The sequence below is a fragment of the Gadus chalcogrammus genome, chromosome 10, assembly GCF_026213295.1.
Source record: "Gadus chalcogrammus isolate NIFS_2021 chromosome 10, NIFS_Gcha_1.0, whole genome shotgun sequence".
In the NCBI taxonomy this organism is placed as follows: Eukaryota; Metazoa; Chordata; class Actinopteri; order Gadiformes; family Gadidae; genus Gadus; species Gadus chalcogrammus.
This window is the reverse complement of record NC_079421.1, coordinates 20,850,904-20,876,776: the sequence shown is the minus strand read 5'-3', so window position 1 is coordinate 20,876,776 and position 25,873 is coordinate 20,850,904. Positions and strand designations below refer to the sequence as shown.

Sequence of the window (25,873 nt, the reverse complement as noted above, 5' to 3'; positions counted from 1 at the left end):
TATTGCACTCACAGCAAGACCGTGCAATGCACAAATTGGTGACTGGAATAAAGTAGCAATGTAATCAATGGGGAAGAGCATTTAAAATCGACAAATACCAACCTGGTACAAATACAAAGAAAATAAAGAAAAATTAAGGGCGCAGCCAATTTTGTTGAGAGCGTCATCACTGCTCTCGGACAACTCTCAGAATTCCGAGAGATGAAGACAAAAAGGGGATGTGCCTCAGAAAAATGCCGCAAGAAAGTTGGGAGATTTCCCGACTTACGACTCGGAAGTCGGGAAATCTGGAACACACCATATTATCGCGACTCCTCCGGGGTCGTGCAGGGGATCCTGGGAATTGGGGTTGTCAGTTGACAAAAGGGGCTTTTGTCAACTTGCTTTGATGTAAGGTTAAGTGGGGTTAATGGGTTTGGGGTTGTGTGTAGTTGTGTGTTGTTTAATGTTAGCATGTGTTTGTATCGTTGCCGCCACCGTCACTGACTATGACATTGGGTTCGTTGGGTGTGCTGTTTTCCTTGTACGTATTGTTGGAAGAAGGGAAGGTTTACGTTAAGACATGTGAGCTTCCGAACCTCCGAGCTGCTTTGTAGGCGGCTATGCTCTCAGAATTCCGAGGGGGCCCGGCCAAAAGGGGGCGTGCCTCCGTGAAATGCCGCAACAAAGCTGGGAGATGTCCCCACTTGAAACTCGGAAGGCTGTTGTCCGAGGCATCTGGATCACATTATATAGACCGGCTAAATACACATCCACACATGGAAGTCGAGGTACAGTCTGGGGTGAAGCAGCTAGCGACCAATCACAGTGCAGAGCCTACAATTTGACACACGCACTACATCCTCAACAGCAGAAACATAACCTTGATTAGTTGGTTTTGGATCTTGCATCTGCGTGAAGGGGTCGATTGTTGTCGTCTACGATCCCCATTTGCTAATTAGGAAAAATGTGTGCAAGATGATCAAATGCATTTTTCGCTGATAAAACGAGTTTTGAATAAATCCACACTTTGCAACATAAATAGTCATGTGTGTAGCCACATGCATAGCCATTCACCTCAGGTCATTGGGGCGTGCAGTGTCACTTCATGGCTGGCACAGTGACCTAGTCTGCAGTAGGAATCTGAGGGTCGTTGGGCCTCAGGGCGGGAGGTGAGATAAGGGAGGGGACTGGGGAGTATGTAGTTGTGGGCTATAGGAATGACTCTTATCTTTGAGCGTTCAGCTAAGTGGCCCCACCAGAATTCCAACCCAGCTGTACTTTCTATTTTCCCACGGATAGTTCAATCTTGTTATCAACTCCATCTTTGCAGAAGACTATTATAAACTTGCTTTTTTTTTATTTACTTCCATGAGTCTCTTGGTGGTAAACGCGGGTATATTTCCGCGACACACAGCCTCCACCCGGTCCGCCTCTGCCCGAGCTCCCCCTCCCTTTGATCATTTATTTCAATCGAAAAGCTTCGATTGGCTTTAAGCTCTTTGGTCTGAACTAATATTTCACGCTACTTCCCCTCGCAGTCCCAATTTCCCTTTGTTTGACTCCTCCTGCATTCTCTCCATCACACTTTTCCCTGGACCATTAGTCCCACCCACCTCCCTTCTAAAGATGCCCGATTGGATCAGAGTGACTGATTGACAGAATGGATCCAACTGACAAGTCAAGAGATGTTTGAGGTTGGCCCACACGCTCTTTTTTTGCACACATTCCGGCTCACATTCTCCAACACATCCTCTCGCCCCGCACACGAACAAACACACAAAGCAAAACATCCGGAGGCAATTAAAAATGCAGCAATAATCCTTCCTTGTCCCACAGTGCTCACTAATTAACTTTGCTTGTGACAAATAGTACAAACAGGTTATATGTTATAGGTTATATATGTTTGTAACACACCCCATTGTAATCATTGTAACGTATTTAGGGGGGGCTAAAATAGTGCAGTCTACAATAGTGAGGCCGACAACGACACTAGGTGCTCGCACAGCAGCACCTGCTGGTTTGCGTTGGTAGTGCAGATGTCTTGAAAATGGACCTCAGCTTGGAAACGAAGAGGAACATCGACCTATGGCATAGAGTACTGAGAGTACTGGCTAAATGTCAGTCCGCACAGGACAACAAAAAAATATGCATAAATGGGCAAACATATGCCTGTATCCTAACAAATGACAAATAGCAAAATATAAAAACGTTGGATGAGTTGGGTGGCAGAGCAGGCTTTCTTTGTGAATACGGAGACAAACTGTTTTGATTAATGCATGTTTGGTGGTACTGGCTCTAGAATAGGCTCCATTTCACAGCCATTCATAAGATAAAACCTCATCTGATGAGGAATCTGCATGAATACATTGCTCATTTGAACATGGTTGTATTTCTTTTTATTTTGAAACTTTGTACACTCAATTTGTAAAAACAGCTGATCCATTGTGATTAAACATTTTAAAAGAAAATAGAAAAATCAATTTCAAGATTTACAAAATATATACATTAAATATACATATACATACACACACAGACATATATGCAGGACCAACTGTCCCTCGTTGCATATACATCTGTGTGTTCATGTATTTGTATGTAAATGATGTATATATCGCATCATCCACTTGTTGACATAAAAAATAAAACACGACTAATAAAGCTACTTCGCTGTACCATGTGTTCGTCGTGAACTCGTCAAATCATGGAGCGTAAAAAGTGAGTGTTCATCTTTTGTCTGGTAGCGTCACACACACGTAAAACATTTAGAAATACAATCCGACAGGGCAAAACAACCAGAACATGGGGAACAAAGAAACGGCACAAACCTTCTGATACCAAGGGGGAAATAAAATGGACGCGAACACAGATAACAGAGTGACTCGCTCACGGTGCTATGGACCCTGGCTCCAGCGAGCAGGGGAATGTGAGGTGTGGTTGGGAGGGGCACGTCGACCAATGGAGGGAGCGGGGCACACACAGTACGATAGTAGTCATACAGATATATGATTGCATGGGGGCTAGTTGTACAGAGCTGGTTGATCGGAGGGTAGGCAGGGTGGAGGCACAGTCCGAACCGACGCACCACAAACCAACGCTCCACACATGAAGGGTGTGAGAAGCTCCAGTAAATCATCATGTTAAATGAGACGAAGTGGCCATCAGCATGCTTCCTCTGTACATGTAGACTTGGCCTTTTGACTCATTAAATCAATCTGAGTTGCACACACACACAATACAGACCACAATTCTTAGTTGGGGGATTCAAAAGGCTTTGATTTTTGATTAGTTATCCTGTTGCTCTTACACCACCTGCCATGGGGCTTCACCACTGTAAACCCAACACCCTGACTGCCATCCCCAATGCCACTTATTGAGACTATACACCATCAACCGACAAGGCGGGACAGTTGAACTTCTCTCCTCTACCATCTGTCCAGCCCTCTCCTGTCACCACCTTCTCCGACACCACCTCCTCATGTGCTCCTCCCCCCCACCCCTTATGCCTGTTCTGGCTTTATCTCACACATCCCTCCGTTGTTGTTGCTGCTGATACTGCTGCTGTTGTTGGTGGAGGTGGAGGTGGAGGTGGTTCCCCCTAGACCACAGCGGGCCCTCCTCCCCCTAGGATGAACACAGACTCTGCCGACTCAAAGCTCTTCTCCTCCAGCGGCTTGCCAATCCACGCCCCATAGCCGTGGACGTGCAGGCCTGGAAGAAGTTCTGCTTGGCCAGCTGGAAGGTCAGCGCCGACACCTTGGCCTGGGAGTAGGAGGGCAGTGCGAGCAGGTCCTGCCGGCCGCACAGCTCGCACGCCAGGCGGAACTGGCGGAATAGATTGGACTTGGACACCCGGGACACGTCGTCTCTCGGCCTGAGGAGGGAGGGAGAGCGGGAGAGAGGGGGGGGGGGACTGGTTACAGCAGGGCTAGGGCTCTACCACCACGAGGAGGGGGTGAGGAACGAGTGGGGGAATCTGTCCAGAATTTCTCTGCAGAATTGTATTTGCTTACCTTCATCACACATATTAGAAACAAGCAACGTCAGGACCTTATGTCAGATGCAGCAAAAGTGCAATAATAGGAGTCCTCCTGATTATTGCACTTTTTCTGCATCTGACATCGGGTCCTATACAGTTTGAAGAGGGAGAGAGGAAACGGTTTAAACCCTCTTGATAACATAGTCATGCATTAGTGGACCAGCTGCCCCAACAGTAGGGCTTTGGTAACTCATTCTTAGTGTAGGGTTTAAACCCCTTTGATAACAATTGTCATGCATTAGTGGACCAGCTTCCCTGACACTAGGGACATTCTTAGGGTTCAGGCGCGCTCCGTACCCATCCAGTATCCCCTTGGTCCCGTCCAACACCTCCACGCTCAGCTGGTCCGGGAAGCTCCAGTTCACGCTGGACTCCTTGGTCTTCCCCGTGTGCCGCGTGGAGTCGTACACACTCACCCGGCCCACCTGCAGCAGAGAGCCGGCGGGGGGGGGGGGGGGGGGACAGGGAGAACGTCAGGGTTGTGCCCGGGTGCCAGCAGTGAGTCAGTGGGCCCCGCCCCAGTGTGATGGCTCAGGGCCCCAGTGTGATGGCTCAGGGCCCCAGTGTGATGGCTCAGGGCCCCAGTGTGATGGCCTTGGCCTCAGTCTGCTCCTTCATCCCAATACTAAGCGTATGTTGACGTGAAAGATATCAAGCACGAATAAAGGTTATTCTACAACCGCAACAGTAGTAATGACGTCCGTTTCTCAAACATCACTGGTACAGCTTCCAGACATCCTTTATCGGTGCTTTAATGAAAATTTTAGTCCACACACACACACACACACACACACACACACACACACACAACTTTTTTTTTTTAAGAGAGGATGATGGTAGCTAGCCTGCGTCTGTACCTCGGGGTGGTTGAGTCTGAAGGGAGAAGGAAGACTCTTGGAAAAGCCCTCCCCGTCCCTGGCCAGTCGGCAGCAGACGGCCCGGGTCAGGTGGCCGTGGCTGTACAGATAGCCTGGGGGATGAGGCGGCACAAACGTTGCATCAGTATTTAGCCAAAGGATCGCTAATAGCAGGAGTCACTGACAATGAGAACCCAAAATAATTTACACACACACATTATCCCATACGCTAACACGCTCTAGTTGCTTCCTGAGTTATTTAGCCCATGACCCCATTATTAAATCTGACGCACAAGTTGTGTGTCAGAAGTTGTTTGTATATACACACACACGCACAACCTTTGTGTGGCCTTTTAAGAAGTATACAAAAAATAAGAAGTAATATTACAAAGTAATATGTCAGATGACTAGAGGTTGTGAACCCCTGCTCTACGGATGATAAGAGGACCCAAAGGGGCTGTCCCTGGAGGAGTCCCCACAGTAGTGACCTAGTGTGATGGACTTGAGGTAGATGGGGTGCAGGAAGTGGCTGAGGAGCGCCCCCTGCAGGCCCACTACGTTCCAGCGCAGGATCTTGTCGCTGCAGCTCATGGTGCGGAGGCGCTCCCCGTGCTGGATGCCGTCCCAGGTGGGCACGATGGCGCTGGACTCCACTGGGATGGTGCCCTCGCCTGGGGCAGGGCACACAAACACACAGCATCAGGGGCATGATGACGAGAGGGGGTAGTAGAGTAGAAAAATTATTCTGAATACGATCCAGGCGGCCTGGAGCGGAGTCACGCACGTGGGGGACTGATTACAATACGCTCGCACTTGTGTTCAGGTCCCGTTGGTGTTGGTGTGCTTGTGATGGTGTGTGACGGTGTACGCCCGCGCTTGTCTGACGGTGTACGCCCGTGTTGATCGAAGTTGTGAAACACTGCCACAAGTGCCAAACAACCTACCATCACATTATTTGTTACAGCATCAAAACCCATGCCTGCAGCAGAAGACAGAGTAGCCTACATAGGCTAATGTTTGCATTTTTATTAAATTTCAGCTGCTGTTTACGTCGCGTTGAGGCCGAAGTGGCAAAGCAAATCCTGCTGAGCCTTTTACTTAATTTCGTTATTATTATTAGTTATTTATGCCAAATACACATCTTCATTTAGAATTAGAATTTAATTTGTTAAGAAAGACTAATGTTTAACAGGCGCATTGGCCTTTTATATCCGTATTGGTGGTTGTGGAGAGGCGGCCGCAAGCAAGTCCCTTTTTCGTTTGTCTTAGGTCTAATCTCAATTTTATGTAACTTTTCGTTGTATGTTGTTATTGCGAAATACCTATCTTAGGTATTTGGTTGGTTTGGCATTGGTTTTGATTTTATTTTAATTTAATTTGTTAATTTGCTTGTGCGTGCATATTTGAATATGTCGGGCTGTAAGCGGGATCGGGCTTTGAAAAAAATCGCCTTCGGCTTCGGGCAGAATCCTGTCGGGCTCGGGCCGGTTTGCTCTAGTGTGTGCGTGTGTGTGTGTGTGTGTGCAGCGTGTGATGGTATGTTTGCGCGAATGTGCGTGCGTACCATTCTCCACTTTGGTGCGGAGCTTGCCCTGCTTGGAGTTCTCAAACAGAGGATGGTGGCCTTCCACCTCGTCCCCCGTCTCACTGCAGGACTTGTCAAAGGGCCCCGTCCCCACAGGGCGCCGTGCTGGGGGAGAGAGAGAGGGGGGGAGGGGGAGAGGGAGAAGGAACCGGATTAAACTAAAGTACAGGCGTTTTACATTCACTTCTGAAGAAATAAACAAACAAACAGTCACACATGACCATGGTCTGAGCTGCAGATCAGAGAGGACCGACTGAACGAAGGAGAGAGCTGGAGAGAGACAGGCAGTCAGGAGAGGACAAGCCAGGGGAGAGAGAGCGAGAGAGAATTTGAGAGAAAGGCAGGTCAAAGTGAGAGAGAGGTGAAAAGAAGAGGTGGTGGACAGCTGACACACTCACCTGATGTAGAGGTGAAAGGTGATGTCAGATTTGACCCTCAGTCGGTTCTCCTCGGCCGCCTCGAAGATGCTGCCCTCGTCTCCCTCGTGGTACTTGAGCAGCTCGCTGTACAGGAAGCTGGGAGCAGCAGCCGGGATAAGGGCCAGTTAGACTCGTTAAAATGTCCCGCAGATTGCCTCTGACAGCCGAGTAGGGACATTTTTAGAACAGTGGGGCTGGGTCGGTGGGGTGGTGGGTGGGGGGTGGCTGATAGATGAGCTCAAAGAATGAGCTAAAAAGAGGCTATTTATACCGAAGAAATCCCCTTCTGGAAATGATTTCGGCGTGGCAGTCATTAACCGTGTCCCCTTTAAGGCTCAGCTCCTCCCCTTTAACACACCGATTCCCTGATGGAAAGAAGAGAAAAAAAACACATGCACACACGTGCACACACACACACGCACACACACACACACACATTTACACAGACAGACCAAACACACACCGTCACACATAAGAGACGACCAATGTCAAGGGTAAACCCACAGGCTCTACTAATACAGGAGGTGACCCAGCTCTGTTCCCGACCGTCTCTCCACCGGCGTATTTGTGTCCCAGCAGCAGGCAGGCAGACACACCAACACCCATGTGCTTTTTAACAACGACCTTCTTCCCGCGGTCACCTTCTCCTCCTCACTGTGCTATAAAGAACGGCGCGGCGGTGTTATACCAGTGCCCAGGCTGACGACCGTGCCCAGCCCCTCCCCGCGCCGCATCACGATGGTGGCCAGGATCTTGCGGCCCAGGAGGCTGTGCTGGATGCGCGTGGTGAGCGCGTTGAAGCGCTGGTGGCTCAACATGGCGATCTGGTCATGCAACGTGCTGCCACTGACAGGGAGCTGGACGGACAGATGGACGGACAGAAGGGAAGGGGGGGGGGGGAAACGGTCGAAATCAGAAAAAAAGAAAAATGGCGATTACCATTCTTGGAAAGTACTGTGTGCCACAGGACATACATTAAATCCATGTCATAACTGAATAACCTCTCGGTTTCAGAGGAGGGAACAAGGTGAGCAGCGTCGTGAGACGGCGCGCCTACCTCTGCAGGTATCAGCTCCCCCGTGCGGGCCGCCCTCTCCGCCTCACCGATCAGAACCCTCAGAGCAGCGTCCGCTGCCTCCTGCTTGCCCTGCTTCTTATTGGACGCGCAGACCGGGGGGAACCAGCGGCCGCCCAGCTTGGCCTGGTAGGTGAACCTGAGGGGGGGGGGGGGGGGGGGCACAGGGCTGTCAGATGCCTCACGTCGCATCACTCACGTGGGTGTCGGCCGCGAGCCGAGTCCCCCGTTTATGCTCAACGTTTATCTTTCATACGAGGTGTGGCTGGGGTCCCTACTTGGGCTCGTGGGGCGGCCCGGTCTGGCCCACCAGGCGGATCTCGGCAGCGAAGCCGCGGGCCCGGGCGTACTCCAGCAGCCCGGACACGGCGTTATTGTTGAGGTGGTTGATGAGGTCGCCCACCCCGGCCTCGTGGGCCGCCCGCAGTTCGTCCGCCGTCAGGGGGGGCAGCGAGGGGCAGGTCGACCCGGAGCCGCCCTCCTCGCTGTCCCCGGAGCCCAGCGGCAACTGGGGCTGAGGACAGAGGGAGGGACGTTAGACGCTGAGGGAGGCGAGGGGCGCGGAGGCTGGGCTTTTCCCCATCCTTTGCGCACACGCAGTTCACAAATATAGCAAACAGTTGGTGCCATTGATACGTCGGTGCAAGAGACTCAACAAGGTGTCATTACACGAAGGGGGATTATCTAATCGACCTTACTCCTCTCTTACCATTGGAGTGCACCCAGGGCTCCAGACTGCGAGCAAATGGTCGCATTTTGAGACCCAAATGCAAGAGTGTGCGACTGAATTTTACATAAATTTGCCCTTTTTCATTTTTACACGTTAAACGGGGAAAGTCCTCGTCAACGATCCGGATCTATAGCAAGGGAGGCGTTTGTCGCGCCTGCTAATGCTTTCTCAATGGAGAGGCGAGCGGGCAAAGAGGAGGCGCAGCGTGCTTGTCAAACGCATGTGCGCACACGTGGAAACAGTTGGTATGGATGAGAATCACAATAAAATGCGACACTGAATTTGAAAGCACACATCGTAATTTCTGCATCTATTATCAAAATATTTTTTAGCAATGCAGTGAAAAAAATTGGAAAATCACATTGCCTTGTTGATTTATGTTGTGTGCCCCTAAAACTTCTGGTTGTGCCCCAAAAATAATTTACTTAGGGGCCACAGTGACCCTAATGAAAGAGGTTAGTCTGGAGCCCTGGCACCAAACCGTTCTAAAGTAAAGCAATAACACAATGTCAATGCTTATGTGCTGCTGAGTGGGCCTCTGACCCTCCTGACCTTGTTGAGCTGCAGCCTCCCGTCTGCCATCAGCTCCTTTACAGCCTCCTCGGCGGCGAGCTGACGGGCCGCCTTCTTACTTGGGGCGGAGGCCTCGGCACACAGGCCCTCCCCGACCTTCACTCGGTACATGAACCTGGAGCAACAGATAAGGGCAACAACCGACCGTACTCAGTGGAGCACGGCTAGGAGCAGGGGCTTCAAGAGAAGGGGGGGGCTATGAGGCACGAAGATTGCCTTGGGATGGAAAAAAAGCTGGAGAAAATCAAAAGCAGACACCAGAACTACTCAGGCCTTTGTCAGTAGACTACACATGAACAAGGATCATGGGAGCACATAAAAGACATACATTTACTGACGCCAGCTGGAAGTGCAGAAATAAACATGCAGGATCTATGTGGTGGGATGGGTTATTATCAGCAATGTTTTTCTTTTTTTTGACTAATAAGTTTTGCCTATTCATTTAGTATTGGAAGTTTGAGCTTGTCAGTCCTACAAATAACAGAGACCAACTGCAAATAAATAGCAATCTAGCTTTTTGCATTCATATGGGCGACCGTCTCTTACTCATCCGATTCACATGTTAAAAATAAAATGCACTGAGGGACACAAAGGTAAAATTACAGACAGCAATGCTGAACTGAGGACACAGGGACGCGGGACTAAAGCCAGGTCCAGATAGCAGTTAGCAGTAGGGCCGTAACGATACACCAACTCACGATTCCGTTTGTATGACAATTTTTTACCCACAGTTCGATAAATTCATAATTTTTTAAATTTAAAAAGCATTTTATTTAAACACAAATAACAAAGCATGTTATTTGTATAACAATTAACTTAATGTAACATTTATTAACAAATATTTGGAAAACTGAACAGATTTGAACAGAACAAAAATACTATTAAAGTAGGCCTATAGAGAAATGAATAAATAAATAACCAAAGATTGCAGTTGGAGGAAGCTTGCAGGTAGGCAAAAACCCTCAACTAGTTGTGTGGTTTAGGCTTACATATTTGAAAATATTAGTGTCAAATAAATAATAGTAATTTGAATATTTTGGTAGCACTAACCACCAGTGTGTGTGTGTCTAGTGAAGAAACGAACGAGTCCGGTAGAATAAAGTACCCAGCCTGTCAATAATCGGTGGCCGCCTCATTCCGACCTATAAGCAGACCAACTGCCAGTCAAAGCACACAAAACACACTAGAGACAGGGATCACACAGGGTATTTTTGCGCGCTTGGCCCACTCTGGATAAATGTCGTTCATATCGCATACGAGGACTTCACAGGCTGTGGAGAGATGCAATCCTCTGTAGCCACGGAGCGCTGTCATCACAGTGAGGGCACCTTGTCGCAGACTTACGGCATCGATAAGAGGAGCGGTGTCAGCAGACTATTATTTAGACCGATTATTAGCAAATTTCAAATCTGACAATTTGACCGGAGAGATACAAATTTGTCTGACACTTAATTGTTCCATTACCGGGCAACGGAAACCCAGATTCTAACAGCTCATATCACGTGGCTGGATCTGGACTGGAAGGATAATGGCAGTTAGAAACGGCGTGTCGCGCTTCTGCCATCTCACACCGCGAGACAGGTTGGTGGCTTTGAGTGTCGCGATTTCAGTTGTACATTTTCATACGATACGCATATCGTTACAGCCCTAGTGAGCAGTACCGTGGGTCGTGCGGCGGGCCTTCCTGGCCGGTGTTGATGAACTCGATGGAGCTTCCGGTGCGCTGGCTGAACTCCATCAGCACCGACACTGGGTTCTTCCCGCCCGGGAGAGAGCGGGACAGGGGCTGGCGAGGGCCCTCTACCAACCCCGTCCCTTCCTCGCCCACCGTCCCAAACGCCTCGTCCATGCCCCCGACCGGTGCCTTCGAGACAACAGGAAGAAGACATGGGCAACATCAGTAACTAAGGTCCCTGTTTCTTTCAGGTACCTATGGCCTTTCTGGAATCGGATGGGGGTTCCTCACGGTAGTGTCGGGGACGGGGTCCATGACCTGGTCCAGGGGTGCTGGCGTGCGGTCCTCCCCGGTGCCCGCCCCGCCCTGCCCCTCCCCGATCAGGCTGCGCAGGGTGGCGGCCGCCGCGTCCTTCTTGGCCACTTTCTTGCTGGACGCCTCGGCGACGGGGAACGACCGTCCGTCCAGAATCACCTGCATGCGGAACCTAGGGGTTTCCAGAGGGGGAGAACCCACAACCCTTTAGTGTCTCCCATCCTAAACTTCGCCAATATGAAAATGTACAACAATAAAATAAGACCAAAATCAGACTTCAAATGGGTTTTCAATTCTTAATGAGTCACAGCATAGCAAATGTAAACAATTTCATGATATATTCATTCACACCAGCTGAACAATGAATCGCCACAAAGGCAAGACGCGACTCACCTGGGGTCGTGCGAGGGACCCGATTGGTCAAGGAGCACAAACTCACAGGACTGGCCGAGGTACTGGGCGTACTCCATGAGGCCGCTCACCGGGTTCTTGAGCCGCACCTCCTGCAGCTTGGCCCACTGGTTCTGGGGCGGCGGGGCGGCCAGTGACACCGCCACCGTCCCCATGTTGTCGGCGCCGTCTCCGGTGCGCTTGTGGGCGTCGGTCTGCCGCCGGATAGCGTTGAGAAACTCTGGTATCTCGTCGGTGGCCCACTGTTCCCCATTGGCCTCGTCGTCCCGAGGGTGGAAGGGCGTGGCCGCAGAGGGAGCAGGGGGCCTCTCTTGCTCCGGGTCCGGCTTCACACCGACGTCTGGGGACCGGCCCATGGACTGGTCCTCAGCCGAGGGAAAACCTGCGCTGCCGATGGCAAGCCTCCCTGCCTCCTCCTTCATGCCCTGGAGAGGCTGCCAGCTCTCCTGTAACGGACTGGGTTCGAGGCCTTGTGCAGGAGGAGGAAGTAACATGGCTGTGCCGGCTCCCTTGCCCGCTGCGTCTCCCACCTCCATGAGCTGCTCGGCAGGGGGGGCGCACTGCGAGGCCTTGAGGCTCCTCTCCATCTTCTCCCGGCGGCGGTTGGACAGCTCCCAGGTGGGCGGGTTGACCTCGCTGTTCTTTTTGAGCTCACCCTGCTTCTCCATGTTGTGCAGAGTGGAGTGGATCTGCTGGGCGGTTTTGAGGCCCACATTCTTGGCGATGACAAGAGCTGACGCATCGGGGTTCTGAAGTAGGTATCCGAAGATTTGGTCCTTTTGGTTGGCCATCGCTGGAGGATGCACTTCCTGGAGAGAGGAGCTGACAGTGGGAGTGTTGTTATGGTCAGAGTCAGAGGACTCAAAGGAGGAGCAGCAGGAAGAAGTGGATTCTGCGTCAGAGCAGTCTTCTCTGACAGAACAGCGTTCTTCTGGTTCTTCAAGGGCTTCTATGGTCTCTACATTTTGTTCAAGTTGAATTGTTGGTTGAAGAGAACGTTCTGAACAATTCCACTGCTGGGCGAGATGGCCTCCCCGCTTGTCGTTGACGAGGACCAGCGCTCCACCGAGTTCTCTGTACAGCGACCACAGTGGAGGGGTTGTTCCTTTTTTGAACGCTTTTCCTAAACCCTCCAGAGAGTAAAGAACAGAGTTGACTATCTTCTTGGGCAGCTTAAGCCTTTTGGCCAGGGGTCTTGCGGCGATGCTCTCACTGGGACTCAGTGCAGCCAATGCGCTAAGGAGCAACTCCTGGATGTCTGACGTAGCGGTGAGATTAACTTTACTACAGCTATTGCTGATTGAGGTGCCCGACGGGGATGTGCTATCAAAACTGCACAAACTTGTATTCGACCGGTCGTTGTGAAGGGATAGATCCTGGAAACCTTCAGCTAGAGAGTCTGATTGGGTGCCCCAGTGTCTGTTGGAGTGCTGGCTATATGTGGCAGTGTGGGTCTGGTTGTGGTTCCAGTATTGAGAAACTGAGGGTGTTCTGGTGGCTCCGTCAACAGAGGAGTTAGCAAATCCCTGGTTCCAACGATTGTTGCCCCTCCCTCGAGGACTGCTGCGGGGGTATCGACCGTACACTGGCTGGTGGGGGGCAAAAGATGCCCTGTTGTTAGGTGTCCAGCCTTGTTGCCTGGGACTGCCTCTAAACTGTGGTGCCTCGGAGCTTTGTCCCCTTAGGAATTTTGCCTGAAGGTACAGAAAGCTGTTGGGTTCAGGTCTGGGCCTCAGGTTCTGATTAAATGATGCAGTAGGGTCCCCTACTTTCACAGAGGAGACTTGATTGTTGTAGGGCACGGTTGGGGTCAAAGAAAAACGAGAATGTTCTGGGGATCGGAAAGGTCCTACAGGGTAACCGGAGCAGGAGAAGTCATTAGTACGGGGGACCTGCAAAGGAGGCGGGACCCTTGGGTGAGGGGTGGATGGATCAGTCGAGGAGGAATATTGCTTGGCCTTGAGGTGGGCCGTCAGAGGTCTACTGTATTGTTCTTTGGAAGGCCCTCCTCTACCTCTGCTCATATCGCAGGGGTGGAGTGAATAGGGGGGCCCTCTGTGATAACTATGCAGCTTCTGTGCGCCGGTAATTCAGCAATGCAGCCACGTTTCTAGTGTATTGGCAAGCCAGGTGATGATTGAAACCTTTTGACGGCACCTGAAAAGCAATGAAAACAGAAAGAGGGGTGGCATGATGCATGGACCAGGTTTACAGACACAAATAACAGGCAGAACCAGCAACATCAGTTAAACCGGCACAATGTGACGGTTTTAAAGGCTGTGTTGCAGGGTTAATTTTCCAACGAATTTGGGCAATTTGCTTGGTGGTAATAAAGATTTAAAATGTTATCCATTGTATTTAATGTAATACGAAAAAGTAGGTACTATTTTAGCGGTTTGCTATTGATTCTCATTTTCCCCAGAATGCATTGCATGACGTCACGTTGGGGAGCCACGGACCAAAGCCGCATTGAGACCCTTGGGAGTAGAGACTAGTAAGAGTTTTCAGCGGATTATACAGATAAATACATTGATATTATATATAGTTTGTATATGCTATACGTGAACTTCCTAAGATGGCGCAATTTGATTGGTTCGCTATCTCTCATATTGGGCAATATCCCATGATTGACATCTAAACCGCTAATAAAAACAAATAAATCCCAGCTAAAAGTGTTATCTTGTTTATTTTTGGAGGGTGCAAGTGTAGTATATGCTACTAAAACATTTATTTAACTATTTTCGGTCTCGGGGGCTATAGAGTGGCGAAGTTACGCCATTTCCGGTAGAGCCCATGGGACCTAAGAGATTGAAAAATATGAATGGGTTTCAATGGAGAGAAAGTAACCATCTTCTAGTCCCAGTCTTTATATGCCCCGTATTACACATATGTTGCTTGTGGATTTAAATGATAACACTAAATGATAACACTATTAACACTAATGGAGACATTTTATAAATGATATAAATATTTTGAGTGCTTTATGTACCCATTAATCAAAACTTCCGGTAAACCAGCAACACGGCCTTTAATGCAGCAGTCACTTACTATTCAGACTCAATCAACCCATTAATCATTTTAAATAATCACTTTGTTGATTGATTGTAATAATGCAGCTTTATCTTTGATCAAGCAATTTCAATTTCTTGACCATTCATCACTGATCTTTGCCTTCTTTAAAGATTGTTTGCATCCTACGGCCCACCCCTAACATCCTAAACTCTTTCCACGGCTGTTTTATACAAGTCAACGTTCCAATATCCAAAATCCATCATCATCATCAACAACATTATCATCACCATTTGAGTTTCAGGGGCATTTTACTTTCACTTTTCTTTGCCCGAGAGCTCTGTTTCCAGTTTTGATAGTAACCGTATAAAGAGATAAGAAGCAAGACTGTGGATGTGGAAATCTCCTTTAGGGGGCAGTCACTCAGTCAGTCAATAGGTCAACCACCAGCCAACATGCATTCAAACTGTCAAGCAGGTCACTGACTCTCCACTGCCTGGGGGACAATGTTACCTGATCCAACTCTATTCTCCCTACCATGTAAACAAACAAAACAATAAACCTTTGCGTATTTTTTATATTTATGAATAGAAATGTAGGGGCTAAGGCCATATCTTGATAACATGACCAACATCTTCAGAAGTGTCCATGAAGTTACGAGGTCTCCATAAAGCTGACATAAGCCCTCTACCACAATGAAATATAATCCCCGGGTAGAAGGCTTCCGATAAATTATTCATTCCTCGACTATTCAGTTTTATTTCTGGCCTAATAATCGCTGGATCTGGATCTATAACAGGGGAAGGAGAGAACCCGATGCAGAGAGGGTGGACAGTGACAAGGATACCATGAAGGACACCATCAGTCACAACAGACCTATGCTAGTATGGAGGACAAACTGAGGAAAATATAACCATTATATAGATGCTCACCTACCTATCATAGACTGTACAATGACAATGCTCCAAACAAAACATTATTCTAAATAAAGGAATCGGCAAACCGTGAAGCAAACACTACATTGATAATCTGAGAGTGTCATGTTATAAAACAATAGTGTAGTACAAGATCCAGTTCTTAACACTCAATCATGTCCGTATCGCTGTGGCTGACAACATCAGGAGATACTGTATCCAGTTGCACATCTTCTGATCATGTCAGCAGGGTCCCGTCTGTCACACAAAGACTTACACACCTGGCAAATAATTATCGACAAAAGCACAATGTGGTTCTCTGGACTGGACCCATGCATCAGGATGGCCATAATGCATGATGGAAATAGTTGTTATCTGCCAGATACCAGGTGTATGTTTTGATTATTCCCCTTCATTGGGCCCATTTCAGAATCTGGACATAGGCCAACAATGGACTCCAAAGAGATCAGATTGATAAATAGTCCATATTCACTGTTAGTCTTATATCATGCATGCTTTCTCTCACCTATTCCTTGAGGCATTGAGAAGTTGGAGGGTTATTACGACGGTTTCACTAAAGATGTGTATCAAAGGACGAGAAACAATGCCCATATATTCAAGCAGGAGGTTATGATAAAATGTCTCCGAGAGGTCCAAAGTGAGTATAGCAAGCAGTCTTTTCCTTCCTTTCTTTCGCAAGTGGTAAACGCGGTCCGACGTTTTCTTATTTTAATAAACACTGCCCTAACTTTATGCTGCTCTATTGATGCCAGTTACCAGAAGTTGCCTCAGCTGTCTCAGCAAGGATCGCATATCAAAACGTGAAAGCATACAATCCCTAACAACAACACACAAAGTTTCGTTTTCGCTTCCTCGTCAGCAGGGGCTTGACGGAGTCATGCGATCCGCTGCACGCCTGACCAGGGATGGGGGGTGCTTAGACAAGACAAAGCATGGCTATTGGATGGCTTTGTATTGGTTTGCTCTGTAGCTTTCTTTATTTTTACACTTCTATTAAGGACAGCATGACACAAGTGAGCAAGAGGAAATGTATTAATTAACGCAAGCAAATGTTAGGGTAAAAAAAAAACTTGAACTTATTTTTCATTTACAATATTTCACTTTTTATATCGTATTACAAACTTCACACTGATCACGCCTGCATGAAGATTCACTCTCTGCATTTTAAAGATATTAGTCATTGAACCATTGGCAAAAAGTTGACAAAAAGTTAACACAGACGTCATTATCTTATTAGTATTCATTATATCAAGAGACCTTCAGCGGGCATCATTTGGAGAAATACCCGTGCAACAAGCACCCATCAGCGGGCTTCATCTGGAGAAGTACCCGCGCAACAAGCACCAATCAGCGTGCTTCATCTGGAGAGGTACCCGCGCAACAAGCACCTATCTGGCTACATCTGGAGAAGTACCCGGGCAACAAGCAACCATCAGCGAGCTTTCTGGAGAAGTATCCGGGCAACAAGCACCAATCATCGTGCTTTATCTTGAGAAGTACCCGGGCAACAAGCACCCATCAGCAGGCTTCACCTGGAGAGTAAACCGGGCAACAGGCAGCGACGGGCCGCAGTTAAGCGTCGATGAGGCCAGCCTACATGTCCCCCAGCAACACACCGCATTGGCACTGCACCATTTCCCAGTGCTTCCTGCATTAAGGACCTTTTTATTGGCTGTTTTTTGCAAAATTGCAATAGATACTGTACATCCCCTATCGTAACAGAAGATGACGGTCCCAAACAATGTAATTCAAATTACCTTCAATCCCAGTGCTTTGTTCCCAATCTCTGATGGACAATGTGCAATGTTTGTAAAGCAGTGTGACCACAATCAAATGGCAGCCTAGCGGTGGCTAAGACGGTGACGTCTGTCCTCTGCGACGAGTGGGACGGAAGAAGGCGGCGGCGCTTTAAGATGACGAGGAGCTAAACGCGTTTGATTTATGCCGCTTTCAAAACGGCTGGCTGCCCATTTCATTGATAGAGTGTGAAATTACAGCAAGCACTAGAGGCGATCTTAACACCCATTCTAACATTTGCATTACGATTCATTATAGCTTACAATTATAAACTTCACCTGATAAATTCTCGCTCATGTTCAACTATCGCAAGCAGTTCTTTTAACTGATTCATCTGATTCAGCAAAGAAGAGCAAAAGGGTCCCTGTGGGCATCCATACTTGTGGTTGTTATTAAGTCTAGTCCATGAACCTTTTAAAGGGTCTAGTCTCAAGAACGATCTGTTTTTCCGATTTCATGTAATAGCCAACGACCTTCTGAGGGGCATTCCTGAACGCTCTTATTTCGGAAGAAGGGAAGGTCTACGAAAAGACACATACGAGTTTCGGAACCTCCGAGCCGTTTTAAAAGCGGAATTAATTTGTGGGGCGTCCGTTTTGTTTACTCCGCTGGAGTAATCGCACATGTCAGCACATGTCCTCTGGTTTGATCTTTGACACGGCATGGGTACACACGACACGACCAAGGGATTATTTTTGGAAAACACTGGGGAATGTCCTGGGATATGTTGGAAAAATATTGATTGTCATTGATTTACAACGGATGTTGATGTAAATTATGGTTGATGTTGACATTTTCGGCAAAAAAAACACGGTGTTTTGATCGCTTCACGTTTTTTAAGGCACCATTTGTAAATCATCGAGGACCAAGTCCAAGTAGCATTTTCAATATAACGCCTGCTGCTCATATGGATTGAGAAGCGCACTGCGCTGTTGTGTCCAGCAGGGGGCGGCAGCGCGCAGTCAATCCGCCGAGGTCAAACCAGAACATGACAGCAATTTATTCATCAAATAAAAAATATATTTATATCACAAACAGAGAACACGTGAAAAATGATTGGACGAGGTTTTATGCATAGTTGTACCTGTGCACTAATTAATCAAAGGCTTATAATTGTTCCTACGTCATCCTACTTAATAAAGCAAGCAATTTGTTTGCTTGATTGAGGTTCTTAATTAAATGTATCCTAAGATTAAAAGAAGAAAAATCAGTGGATATTAACTACTTGGCAGAACGCGTTAAAAATAACGTATTAGTGAGGAAAAATGGAAAATTTTCATGCAGATATGTTTCCCTGTTAAGAAAATCGAACTTTCCTCTCGGTTACTCCCTGCGTCGTTTCTGCCTCCTCATTCTTTACCGCCTCCTCTCCATCTCTGATACCTCCGCTGTTTTCTTTTTGTTTTTTCCCTCCCTCTCCCTCGCCTCTTCCTTCCTATCTCCTCCCCTTTTATCCATTGCTGTAGGGAAGTCCAGTATGAGGCAGGCTCCGGATCTCTGGCTCATTACACTTGCAGCACTGCTCCAGGGTGAGTGAATATTTTCACGCTTTAAGTGAAAATGTGCTTGTCGTAAGGGAGAATGTGCTTGCAAGTTCTTATAAATGTGTTTTTGCTACATGGACATTAAAGACCTACTTATTGCACTGGGTTGCAGTTTGCATAATGTTACTCTAAATAACGTGGCAATCTGAATTAGAACCTCCATGTCTAGACTATGCATGATGGATAGAAATATGCACAGATAATAGATACTGCATAATGCACTGTATTAATATAGTAAAATTACAAACTGTTTCACGACAGTAAACATGCATAAGCTGCTGCTCAAAATGTGTCGTTCACTGGACCATAGTTAAAATCTTTTTTTTTTGTAGTGTTGTGTTGTTGCAGGGGCTGTATAGGAATGGTGTGGTCACTCGTACAGTCATATAATATTCACAGGGTTTCCAGGTGGATTTAGATGATACAGAGCAAGCCATACATTCTATCAATCATCAATGGTGGAATAAAAGCGAGTACATACTGTTTCCGTTTTATTCATTGGTGTGTCATTGTTAAGCCTTGCATACTCTATGCCTAGATATGTTCCTCATTGTAATCACCTTGCTCTGCCAAATCTCTTCATCACCCCCCAAACGAGCTCATGGTCTTTGTTTTTTTAACAGCCTCTCTTTTGCTCGGCCAATCTGGTGCCTTCAGGTTCTCTTTGCAGGGGAGTGGACTGGCAGCGAGGTGGATGCAGGGATCATGGGTTGTCACTGTAGAATAAATGTGCACATTCTCTTCTCTCTATCTCTTCTCTCTCTATCTCTCTCTCTATCTATCTCTCTCTCTCTCTCTCTCTCTCCTCTCTCTTCTCTTTTCTCTCTCTCTCTCGCTCTCTCTCTCAATCTCTCTCTCTCTCTCCTCTCTCTCTTCTCTCTCTCTCTCTCTTCTCTCTCCTCTCTCTCTCTCTCTCTCTCTCTCTCTCTCTCTCTCTCTCCTCTCTCTCATATCTCTCTCTCTCCCTCTCTCAATCAACCGGTACAGTGTCAAAGCAGGGCCCTCACCAGAGGAATCTGTTGAGGGAGCTTCTGAGGGACTACAATCCCATGGAGCGGCCGGTGGCCAATGACTCCAACCCCTCATCGTGAAGTTCTCCTTCATCCTGATGCAGGTCATGGATGTGGTATGGATCCTAGACTCATCCCGGATCAACCTCAATGCCGCACGTCAGATAACCTAACCATAAGGGGCTTTGAATCCTCTCTACATACGCAGGAATCCCTGCAGGAATCCCTGCACAACCGCTACCTGCTCATTCCACGACATGTAGATCGAAATGACATGCCCGCTAAAAGCAGACATGTTTAGACTAGGCTATCTTGAAACCGAAGATCCTTAATTGTAGCTCTAATAGTGATAATATGAAACAGTATTCCTCCCACACATACAACTGCATGTCCTAGAACAAAATTATTGTGAAGTCTATCAAATGTTTTAGGATGAGAAGAACCAGATTTTGAACCACAAATGCCTGGCTGCAAATGGTGAGTATGTAAGCATGTACTAGTCAAAAGGTCTTCATGGTGGATCTTGTATGGGGGTGTCTTTGATCTGACCCCAATTATTGTGATTGGATTATACAGCAATGGTATGCCATACCTGCAGTGGAACCAGTCCGAGTATCCTGGAGTCAAGAACCTTCGCTTTTCTTCTGACCAGGTCTGGACCCCCGACATCCTGATGTACAAAGGTACACACACACACACACACCACACACACACACACACACACACACACACACACACACACACACACACACACACACAACACACACACACACACCCACACACACACACACCACACACACACACACACACACACACCTGGCATGTACATGTACATGCACATAGATGAACACAGAACAACACTCTGTGTTCATCTATGTGCTCACCCATACACACACTCTAAAACACACACACACACACACACAACACACACACACACACACACACACACACACACACACACACACACACACACACACACACACACACACACACACACATGCACACACACACCGCCTCACACATACGTCATGAAACATCCCCTCTCCTTCCCTTTACCCATCCCCCCCTCCTCTGCAGTGCTCACGATAAGTTTGACGCCTCCTTCAAGACCAATGTGTTGGTGAACTCCAGTGGCTTCTGTGAGTTCCTGCCTCCAGGTATGGCCGTCTGCACACTTACCCATCGCTTAGCGGAAGAACGGTATCTGCATTAACCTCACACGTCCCTACAGATGGCCCGTGCCAGCGTCACGCGTCATCAGACACACACAGGACTGTGTAACGTCCCGTTGTGTGATGTATTATCAGGTGTTTCGGTTTTCCCTGCCTGTCCCACAGGGATCTTCGTCAGCACGTGTTCTGTGGACGTGACCTGGTTTCCGTTCGACATCCAGCGCTGCGAGATGAAGTTCGGCTCGTGGACCTTCGACGGCTGGCACCTGGACATGCAGATGAAGGAGGCCGACATCTCAGGCTTCATGCCCAACGGGGAGTGGGACCTGCTGGGTAAGAGACGCCACCTTCACCTCCCAGAGGGCTGACAGAACTGGCTGTTAGCTGTAGCCTTTTCAGTCCATGTAATGAAAATACCTCAATGTGCATAGACAGATCATACCTTGCCATTCTATTTCAAACCGGCTATCATAAGACACATAACCAGAGACTGGATCATCTATGCCAGCGGTCCCCAACCCCCGGTCCGCGGACCGGTACCGGTCCGTGGGTCATTTGGTACCGGTCCGCAGAGAAAGATTATTTATTTATTTTAATTTAATTTAATTTAATTTAAATTTAATTTAATTTAATTTAATTTAATTTAATTTTATTTTTTTATTCACTTCGCAATACTGTCACTCTTTTACATGCCATAAGTCTATATGCAGTTGTTAGATTGCATATAACATGTTTGCATTTTTGGCAACCTCTGCGCAACATAACCCAAACACCCCCGCCCCCCCGGTCCGTGAAACTTTTTGGAGAATCATACCGGTCCTTGATGCTGAAAAGGTTGGGGACCGCTGATCTATGCAACCTATATATCTCTCATAGGAATCTCTCTTTCTGTTTTTTCATATTATTTTTTTATTATTATTATGTTTTTATATATTTTACTTTCCGTTTCTTTGTTTCTCTTTCACATTAGCTGGTTTATAATGAAACCACAAATGAAGAACCTGTGGCCTTTCTTTCCTCCACTACACTATCCTGTTGTTTTTATACCTTTTATACTCTCTCCCACTGCTCTCTCTCTCTCCCTCCCTGTCTCCCCTGCTCTCTCTCTCTCTCTCTCTCTTCATCCTCTCTCTCTCTCTCTCTCTCTTTCTCCCTCTCTCTCTCTCTCTCTCTCTCTCTCTCTCTCTCTCTCTCTCCAGAGGTACCCGGGACTCGTAACGAGAACTTCTACGACTGCTGCGCGGCGCCCTACCCGGACGTGACCTTTGTGGTGACCCTGAGGAGGCGGACCCTGTACTACGCCCTCAACCTGCTCATCCCCTGTGTGCTGCTCTCCTCCATGACCCTGCTTGGGTTCCTGCTGCCTGCCAACTCCGGGGAGAAGATCAGCCTGGGTGAGAAGCAGCGCCACACTCTCCGTACGGTCCTTTGGTTTATTTTATTATGAATTGCAACAAAAAACGGCGCATGAAGATCCATTGTAGGCAAAGCGACTTTATTTATCTAGCACTTTTCATACACGAGGCCAAGTGCTTCACATACAAATATTGTCAAACAATAAAATGAAATACTAAAATAAAAGACACATAAAAGAAAACAAAGGCAAAGTTAAAAATTGCAATGTATTTAAGATTTTGCAGAAAGTTAAAGCAAATATAACAGTCTTTGGTCTTGTTTTAAAAGTGCTCAGAGTTGGGGCAAGTCTTAAAGTTTATTCCAGCTAAATGTGTAGCATGATATAGTGCTGCCCAACTGGACAGAGTAGCTTTTGGAATCATAGCACAAGTAGAATGAGTAGAGTCGTTTTCTTATGAGTGGTGCACCGAGTGCATCATAGTTACATCAGAGATTAGTCAGATTCATGATTTGTAAACCTACTGCAAGGCTGAAAACTGTGCTTGTCGATCTGAAAGTGTGTCCTCTAGAGTGTTTTCCCTTATGTATTTGAATGGTGTCTGTGTGTCTTTCCCCTCAGGCATCACCGTTCTCCTCTCCCTGACTGTCTTCATGCTGATGGTGGCTGAGATAATGCCTGCTACCTCAGATTCAGTTCCCCTCATCGGTCAGTCTTTGTTGTTGCTGCGTGCTGAATTGGAGAGTATGGACAGTGACCTTGTTGAGTCAAAAGCTATCCTCCTTCCTTCCTGTCCATCTCCTCCTCTGCTGCAGGCCAGTACTTTGTCAGCACCATGGTGATCGTGGGAATGTCCGTTGTGGCGACCGTCTTCGTGCTTTGCTTCAACCATCACGACCCCAACAGCGGGGACATGCCCAAGTGGGTGAGTGAGTCTGCCTTGTTTGAGTGTGCGTTATTGTTGATCTATGGGTGTTGTGTACTCGTCTTCAGCTGGCCTTGTACTCTGTGTTCAGGCGCAGTTGGTTCTGCTCCAGTGGGTCCCCTGGTTCCTGCGCATGAAGCGGCCGGGTGAGACGGCGGACCTCCCGCCACCCATTCCCACTCACGTCAGCTCCCAGAGCAAGGGTCTGTCCTCGCCCACCACCACCGCCACCACCGCCACCACCCCCAACCCGGCCCCCACCATCTTCCCGCAGACCCTCAGCTTCTTGCAGGCCCGGCTGGCCCAGCTGAGCCCCCCGAGCCACCCCCCGCCCCCCGGCCGGCCCGGCACCCAGCAGGCCGCCCAGAGAGACGTCAGCCCCGGCTCCCAGCCGCCGCAGCCCAACGGACACCTGCCCTACATGGGCTTCCAGCCATACCCCGCCCCCGCAGAGCCTGAGCCGGAGCTGAGGAATTGCAGCATCAGCCGGGGGAGGGCTGCTGCTGGGGGAGGAGACGCCATGGGAGGGAGAGGAGGAGGGGGAGGAGGAGAAGGAGAAGGAGGTGGAGCGAATGGAGACACACCACCAACCCTACACCACCACCCAGTGCTCCCGGGGTTCGAGGTCGCCACACCCTGCCCCCCGTGTCCCCACCCTTCGAGTCCTCCATTTGCCCCGGGGGCTGCCTGGAGGTGGGAGGTGAGGGGAGCGTGGGGGGGATGCACGCCCAGTGCTGCGCGCTCCAGCCAGACTCTGTGGACGGACAGCTACAGGCCCTGCTGGAAGAGGTGCGCTACATCGTGGAGCACATCCGGGAGCAGGACCGGCAGCTGAGTGTGGCGGAGCAGTGGCAGTTCGCCTCAGCCGTCATCGACCGCCTGTGCTTCATCGGGTTCAGCGTGTTCAACGTCATCTGCACCATATCCATCCTCATGGCCGCGCCCAACTTTGCAGAAGCAGCATCCAAAGACTTTCTGTGAGCCGTAGCTGTTGCTGAGACGAGTATTTGGAGAGATGACACACGGGATGGGAGGGGGTTTGAAGAAGGGCTAAAGGAATGCTAATCAATATAATACAAAAGCACACACGCTTTCACTGACCTCATAACTGCACATGTTCATTTTTCACAGACATGGGAAGCAATGTGCCACAGTTAGAAAGACCTTGGAAAACATGGAGAATAGCAGAGTTTTTTTTAAGTTCAGTTTAGTCTCACACATACTGTATATCTTGTTTACTGTGTTAAAAAAACATTGAAGTCATTTTAAATGGTTGTATGTTATCTGCATGACATGGTACCATCACAAGGGCAATCTGTGCAATTCCTGTTGCCTGATATGAATACATCGTATACAGCAATGCATTCAGCATTTTTGCACATTTCTCAGTTCTCACCCAAACCATGTTATTCAACATCCATGGGTTGAAGAATATTTAACAGTAGAAGAAGCTCCATGTGTTATAAGAATACCCTGTTAATAGGTACTGAGGACTAGAATAACCATGTCCACCAAAAGAGAGCCCACTGTATGTGATTTGCTTACAGTACATGCCATGTTGACAAAAGCTGGTTTTGTTTCAGAAACTCCTACGTTTTGGTATTTATCACCCTGACCTCTGCCTTATGTCCTTCATGCTGCAGCAGTTACTGCTGATTAGTTAATAGAAATTTGAGCAGTAGGTTTATTTGGGGCTTGAAGGACACATTATCTACAAGACTGGTTTTACCTGGGCCATTTCTGCTGTTCTTACCTTCGCTTATCCTTCCATTTTTGTAAAATAGTCATGTTTCAAAATGTATAGTGTAGCGATTTTTAGTGCGGCATTTATTTGCAGAATTTCTGTGCAGCCATCAATCTTTTTTTAGTTTTTGTTAGTGTTGAAGCATGAAATCTGTCATTCACAGATTGTACAATGTTCTTTTATTTTTATAGCTGACATTAACAACATTATAGCTGATTAACCTATTCTGTTGATGAAAAACATGCTTCCATTCAATGAAGGGTTTTGATTCATAAAGTAAAAGAGTATATTGCGTTCAGATTGATGGCTGTGAAGGGATGTCCGTTCAACACATGGTTAACATAAAGAAAACAACTGCATATACTGTTTAAAATAATGCAACGAATAAAACACAAAAGCCCACTTTCAGCCACATGAGAGGCCAGACCTCCACGACCTCATCCCCCGATTCCTGGAAGGGATCTTTAGATGAATCTTGACCTGAAATGGGACCTGAAACCGACAGCGCTATAAACATGCTGCCATTGCAATTAATATGTTGTGTGTTTTGTACTTTACAGTCGTGCACGCCTCCCCGACCTCCCCCTCTTCAGTTGAATTCATAACTGAGAAGGATGCTGGTCTGATGCAATGGTGGACGGAACAGGAGGATTGAGAGAGAGAGAGAGAGAGAGAGAGAGAGAGAGAGAGAGACGGAGGGAGAGGAATGCAGAGGGTACGAGTTG

The 25,873-nt window shown here is 48.0% G+C and overlaps 1 protein-coding gene and 1 pseudogene across 1 annotated transcript; one reads left to right on the top strand and one right to left on the bottom strand.

Annotated features, from left to right (window-relative positions):
- Positions 1 to 3,577: 3,577 nt before the first annotated feature.
- LOC130390276 (double-stranded RNA-specific adenosine deaminase-like) lies at positions 3,578 to 17,497 on the bottom strand. Its single transcript, XM_056600138.1, is given in 17 exon segments — positions 3,578 to 3,684; positions 3,687 to 3,853; positions 4,316 to 4,443; positions 4,876 to 4,988; positions 5,364 to 5,546; positions 6,440 to 6,540; positions 6,542 to 6,565; positions 6,859 to 6,975; positions 7,151 to 7,244; positions 7,568 to 7,736; positions 7,937 to 8,093; positions 8,233 to 8,468; positions 9,237 to 9,372; positions 10,919 to 11,121; positions 11,224 to 11,419; positions 11,641 to 13,815; positions 17,360 to 17,497. Coding segments are annotated over 16 exon segments (4,173 nt in total). The 5' UTR covers positions 13,683 to 13,815; positions 17,360 to 17,497.
- A 1,379-nt stretch (positions 17,498 to 18,876) lies between these two features.
- On the top strand, positions 18,877 to 24,385 carry LOC130390475 (neuronal acetylcholine receptor subunit alpha-7-like; annotated as a pseudogene).
- Positions 24,386 to 25,873: the final 1,488 nt, after the last annotated feature.